The 6,832-nt window shown below is 42.1% G+C and overlaps 1 protein-coding gene across 2 annotated transcripts; it reads left to right on the top strand.

Annotated features, from left to right (window-relative positions):
• Positions 1-1,132: 1,132 nt before the first annotated feature.
• cnga1a (cyclic nucleotide gated channel subunit alpha 1a) lies at positions 1,133-5,238 on the top strand. Of its 2 annotated transcripts, XM_031560234.2 has the most exons (5): positions 1,134-1,329; positions 1,654-1,839; positions 3,083-3,187; positions 3,275-3,381; positions 3,562-5,238. In XM_031560234.2, exons 2-5 carry the CDS (start codon positions 1,676-1,678, stop codon positions 5,067-5,069), a joined length of 1,884 nt encoding a protein of 627 aa, XP_031416094.1. In that variant the 5' UTR covers positions 1,134-1,329; positions 1,654-1,675; the 3' UTR covers positions 5,070-5,238. The 2 variants fall into 2 exon arrangements, with proteins under 2 accessions (XP_031416095.1, XP_031416094.1); XM_031560235.2 differs by lacking the exon at positions 1,654-1,839 and having other exon boundaries at positions 1,133-1,329.
• Positions 5,239-6,832: the final 1,594 nt, after the last annotated feature.

Below are 6,832 nucleotides of genomic sequence, written 5' to 3'. Positions count from 1 at the left end.
TGTGTGGCACAGTAGAATAAATGGCTATAGGACAATACTTGTAATGTGAAACAAAAGATGACAGATAATTCTGTTGTGATGTCCTACACCTTTTATCTTGCTTCTGTATGTTTCTATGTTACTCTCTTTCCCCCCTCTCATTCTGCGAATAAACATGGTTTTTCAAGCCATTAAAAAGTAAAAGCTCTCTGGGTATGTCATTATGGGTTCTTTGTCCATTCAGTTTGAAAGCTGTCAAAGGGAAAAACAAACATGGCAGAAAAATTCAAACCCTATTTATGTTTCTGTGAAGCTTCTTATTTCCCTTTTGACAACTCTGATCTACCTTTTCATCACTCCAATTATGCAGAGAGAGAGCCATTACACACAGCAGGCTGCAGATTCCACCCCTGAGGTGTAGTGTGTGAGAGGGATTGCCATGGCGGACGGGAGCGTAGATGAGTAGCAGCTTGTTTTAATACGATCAGAGGGATCTGTTGCAGAATGCTGACAGGGCGGGGGGTGTTCGTCTCAGATAATCCTTTGCTCGTCCCATTGGCCGACAGAACTCCTCTCGTGGAAACATGCAGTCAAGGGACCCAGTTCCAGTTAACATGTGAAGGTTAGAAAGCAGCACAGTGACTGTCCCCGCGAAGTGTAGATGCAAGATGACTGGAAGCCTGTCATTGGTGGGGCTCAAGTTTAAACATAAATACTCATATAAATACTCAGAGGAAAACAGATACATTTGCGTTCATCACATTGTTTCCAAATAATAAGCTATTGGATTCACTCCTTAAAACAAATATTGATATACAGTATATATAAATGACAGGGGACGTGTCTATAAATCAATGCTGTAAGATAGTAGCATTAGCACTTCAAATAATAAATCAATGCTGTAATAAACTTGCACCGACGTTTCAAATACATCTGAAACATAGTGTCTGGTTTTCTGCTCAAAATAGCAAAGTGTCAAGAACCCACAAGTAATCTCATAACACCACTTTGATGATCTCTTTTTCTCCCACACTGTTCGATCATAATGAATGTAAGGACACCTCTCTCCCCGACACAAAGGCGGAGGCAGATGGATAAGAGTGTGACTTTGCCACTGTCATTCTCACCCATCTCTGTAATCTCCAAATCCCCCAGAGGGTCAGGGAAATCCACAGCCACCACCGCAGCTACAGTTGCCGTCACGCCTATGGACAACAGGTCAACGTGTAATTTAATGAACAGTTTCACTGATGGGGCTGTGCTGAATTTTAATAGCTGAACCACCCCTGGGCCTTCTGAAAACCGTCTGGCAGACAATAAATAATGGATTGCTCTGGGACCTAGTTACAGGTGAGTTATGATGCTATCTATTTGATATGCACATTAGGAGCTTTCACACAAGGCTAAGTAAACCACAGGTGTTTCGTGATCATAGAACAAGGACTTCAGAGAGCGTGACACCAGTTAAATAAAACCTTGGGGAGATCCTGAACTTCATTTGTGTGTTGTTCTTAGCTTCAAGCGAACACAGCATGAATACTGATGCTCTTTAGATATGGCAGCGATCATACCAGAAGGATAATAGCCTACTTGAATGGACTTCATCATGCTCTTGCAGTCAGCCTGAGGTCGGGCACGTTGTGTGTGGATTTTTGTTTCATATGTTTGCGCCAGGAGTCCATACCAGTTGGCAGATATGACGTCCACTAGGAGAGGTCACGGGGCTATGCAGCCGCCTCACACAGTCATCTCCCACATCTCTGAGGAGACAGAGAAGGAGGGGAACAGACGCCCTTTGCGCTCCCCATGCCACCTCAACACAAACAACAACAACAACAACAACAACAACAACAATGAAGAGTGAGTGCCACTCACACGAGAACTAGTTGCTGTAGATTTATATATTATTCTTGGAACGGAGAAATATCAAAGATCACGATGATCACCGGAATTTATACTTTATTTATACTCCGTGGCACATCGGAGGAGAGGTTTGGAGAGGACAGATTGTTCTTTGTCCTCTCCAAGAAAGACGGAGTTGACACAGTTTTATATCAGTGAAATATGATCTTCACAGTGCTTATGGGTAGTGTATTGCAGTGCTCATAGGTAGTGTAGTGCAGGGCTTAATTTGTGATGGATCCTGCTGGAACACGTTCCAGGACCTCTCTCTTTTTGACTGTCTGCATTACCGTACCTATTAACAAAGATCTGGTACATCTCTAGTGTATAAAAACGGCAATAATAAAATAAAATAATATTTTCAAATTTATGTTAGTGATAGAGGTGTGCGAGTCATGAGCGTGTCGATATGTAATAGTTTGCAGGATGTTAGATTCCTTCAGCTGCCCGTTTGAATCAGATAGAAGAGTTGGGCATTTAAACAGTGAAGCACATATGAGAGCCTACCTTGTAAACCAAACCAACCTCCAACCCCAACCTCCCGCTTCACAAATTGAGATCTGATGTAGTGCTGATACAGTATATCGGACTCTATTGACATTTAATCTGACTTTTATTGAGTATATCATACATATACATGTAGATATTATAACTTGTACATATGTGTGCACACAATTAATTCATACAATTAGCAAAATATACAAATAAAGATTTGTTCTCAGATGTTGATATATGTCTCGTGGCTCATAGACACAAGAGTATATGAATACTAAACCCCTAAATAGGTCCAGATGTTTAGTTGTATTGCTTTAAACAGGTATGAAATGGGTATGAGGGGTTTATAATACGACTCATATAAACATATAACTTATATCACTTTGGCTTTTTGCTTTCATTATGTAGGGAAGAGAAAGAGAAGACAAAGAAAACAGAGAGGAAAGAGTGAGGTTTTTTCCCACTAATCCATAGTTTAGATTGGATAATAATATCTAACCAATCTTTAGCATTGCCATTGCCTTATAGGAAAAAAGAGAAGAAAGCAGCAAAAGATCAGGAAAAAGAGAAAGAGAAAGAAAAAGACAAGGCCAAGAAATAAGAAGGGTGTGTATATGAATGAAAAGAACTGAGAGTCATTTGAGGTTTGATCTTCACCACAATTTCTCATTGTTATTCTCATCATATTCACCGTCTTTTTTCTCAGACCAAAGGAGCCATTCGTTGTCAATCCAGGAGGGGGCCTCTACAACTACTGGCTCCTCATAATCACAATCCCTGTCAGTTACAACTGGACCATGATTATCGCAAGGTATTGTCTGTTATACACTGAATTAATGATTTCCCTTGGGTCGTAGGAAAATCTGCAGGAGCCTGTATGGTCTGTGTTGCTTTTCAGATCCTGTTTTGAGGAACTCCAGCACAGGCATCTGTTCCTCTGGTTTTTTCTGGACTACACCTCAGACCTGGTGTACCTGGCTGACATGGCTGTGCGAGCAAGAACAGGTTACCACTTGTACAACTAACTTCTAACTAACAACCAAATACATGGCATAATGATATAACTGACTATGTACACAAATATATAGGTGATTCTGAGTCCAAATAGTTGGTTTGCATTTTACACTTGTTTTGATAGTAGGAAAAGGCTTTCATGTTTGTTTGCTTGCATTTCTCCAAATGTAGGTTACCTGGAGCAAGGTCTGCTGATCAAAGATACGAAGAAGCTTCTGGCTGAATACATGTCTGGCACGCAGTTCAAATTGGACGCAATTTCAATGTTGCCCACTGATCTCCTGTACTTTTACTTGGGCCTTGACTACCCCGAGATCCGCATGAACAAACTGCTGCGGCTCAACCGTATGTTTGAGTTCTTTCAGCGCATGGAGACCAAGACCAACTACCCCAACATTCTGCGCATCAGCACCCTGGTCATGTATATCATAATCATCACCCACTGGAATGCCTGCATCTACTACTCCTTCTCCAAGTTCATCGGCTTTGGCTCGGACCCTTGGGTCTACCCCTCTCTGGATGAAGACGAGTATGGAGAGCTGTTGACAAAGTACGCCTATAGCCTTTACTGGTCTACTATGACGATGACCACAATTGGTGAGATGCCGCCACCTGAGGTTGACTCAGAGTTTTTCTTCCATACTGCCGACTTCCTGGCAGGTGTGTTCATCTTTGCCACCATTGTGGGTAATGTGGCCTCCATGATTTCCAACATGAATGCTGCAAGAGCCAATTTCCAGGCACGCATCGACAACATCAAACAGTACATGCATGTGCGTAAGGTAGACCAGGACCTGGAGAACCGTATTATCACCTGGTTTGACTACATGTGGAACAACAACCGTTCGCAGGACGAGCGAGAGGTGATGCGGTACCTACCAGACAAGCTGCGGGCGGAGATCGGAATCAGTGTGCACTTGGAAACCCTCAAGAAGGTGCGCATCTTTGCCGACTGCGAGGCAGGCCTCCTGATAGAGCTTGTGCTCAAGCTTCGTGCCGTCATCTTCAGCCCAGGTGACTACATCTGCAAGAAAGGGGACATCGGCCGGGAGATGTACATCATCAAAGAAGGCAAGCTGGCTGTGGTGGCCGATGACGGGGTCACACAGTTTGTTGTCCTGGGCGAGGGAAGCTACTTCGGAGAGATTAGCATCCTCAATATCAAGGGCAGTAAGGCAGGAAACCGTAGGACGGCTAACATTCGCAGTGTTGGTTACTCAGATCTTTTTTGCCTGTCCAAGGATGACCTGATGGAGGCTCTCCAAGAGTACCCTGAGGCCAAGACCGGGCTGGAAGACAAAGGCCGACAGATCCTCTTGAAGGACAATCTGATTGAGCTCGACCTGTCCAAGCTGAAGCCAGACGAGAAGGACCTGGAGAGCAAAGTGAACAGCCTGTACGGCAGCATAGAGCTGCTGAAAACCAAGCTCTCCAAGGTGTTGAAGGCTCACTGCAGGAGGAGGCAAGCACTGAAGGAACGCATCACTATGATGGAACGCTACACGGGAGAAGTGGCGGAAGACTCGGAAGATGAGGAGGAGGAGAAAGCAGATGCAGAGACCGAGCAGGCGGAGAAGGAAGGGGAGACAGAGGAGGAACGGAAGGAGGGAGAGGTGGAGGGTGGCAGAGATGAAGTCGCAGAGAAGGAGGAGGACACGGGGGAAGGAGAGAAAAAGTAGACTGCGGCTGAGAATTACCTTTTGTTTTTTAGCTGCTTTAAATTATTATTGATGCATGACTAACTTCATTAACATGAGCATGTAAAAAAAATCACAGAGGTGTATCTCTGCTCTCTGAGATTAAATCATGAACAACTACAAAATAAATAAATAATTTTACTTCCATAAATAAAACTTGCCATACTTTTCTCGCAATGTTGCACTCATGTTCATGTTCTGATTTTCTCAAAGATTATATACATGGGCCCATACTTATAGTGATCTTTTGTCTTAAGCAGGACTTGTTCAAATAAACTACACTTTTATGGTTTACATCACCTTAGTTTTTAAAATAATTGTCTGATTATTCCAGGTGGTTTCTCAGATCATTGTATGGGTTGTCTTTAGGTTCAGTCAAGACAAAAAGTGCATATTGGTATTTAATTACAGCAATCATTTTAAACAAGATTTGACATTTTTGGAATGCTTTTAGACTGAAAAAAAGCAAGCAGTTATGTCAACAGTACACACTCAGTCTGACAAGAGACCTAAACATATCTCAGAAACAGAAATTATGGAACTCCAGAACCTCTTTGACACCACAGGTCAGGGGCTCTATTAACTGAGACAAAGCGGGCTAGAGATTTCTACTCAAAATTGTTCAAAAGTAAATATGAAAAGGAACAAAGACTGACTTTGTTGATGTCTTCCTCAATGATTTACCAAAGATCACAAAAGATTCAGCTGAGAAGCTTGCTAGAGCATTGGCACTGGAGAAGCTGGGAATGGAGAATGGGAGTACACCTTTGAATAGATGGTTTACCAGCGGAATTTAATTTAATTTTAAGTCTTTCTGGTCAGTCATTGGGCAGGATTTACTAAACATGCTGAATGCCAATGTGACAGGGGAAAAACTCTGCTACTACTGACTCAAGAAGGGTGACCTGGCTGATTTAAAACACTGGCACCACCCTGTCCCTCATGTGCGTAAAAAGTTGATTCTTAAAAAATAAAATTAAAAAAAACAGAAACTCGGCTTTGAAAAGAAATGAAGGAAATGATTCACGTGGACCAGATGTACTGTGTGCCAGGAAGATTATTTTTTCATAAAAAAACCATAATTTAAATCCGTGACCTTCAGATGTTTGCATTATTCTATTTACCGCACATATATGCATACATTGCAATAATGTTTTTTATTCACAGTCTTTAGAGAAATTATGCAGAGTTTTCCTTTATTCCCAATCTGTGTGTCCAAAGTACATATAAAGGAATGATAATGAAGGAAATTCCAGCATGGCTACTTGAAGGATAGTGTGATCAGGCTGAAACAGAAGTGTTTGAAGTGAGGATTTTCAAAGACCCAAGAAAGATTACCCTGGGATTGAAGTTGAGCAGAAATCCAAGGCATCTCTTATGATAGCTGTGACATCACACTGACTGTACCAGAGCTACCACACAAATGAGGTATCTTGGTGTTTATTTAGGTGACAGCAATGTAATGCAGAAGATTATGAACAATTTAGTGGCTTCTTTTTTGTGGTGTGAATGAATATGCTTAGACCCATCACAACCTAGCTAAAATGCAGGCACTTTTGATTGATTTTTTTTGGGGGGGACTGACTGCACCGGGTTCCCCAAAGTATATTGCATATTCACCTATTGTCCAGTAGAGGTGCCGCTTTTCGTCTTCAATTCATTCAACAATTCTTAACAAGACCAGAGAACTTGACCTGAAGAGGAGTGGCTTGTGAAATTCTATATACTGTATACTGCCTTATTTT

This window comes from Clupea harengus, chromosome 22, assembly GCF_900700415.2.
Source record: "Clupea harengus chromosome 22, Ch_v2.0.2, whole genome shotgun sequence".
Taxonomy (NCBI): Eukaryota; Metazoa; Chordata; class Actinopteri; order Clupeiformes; family Clupeidae; genus Clupea; species Clupea harengus.
Note: the sequence above shows the minus strand (reverse complement) of the source record. Positions and strands in the feature narration are given on the sequence as shown.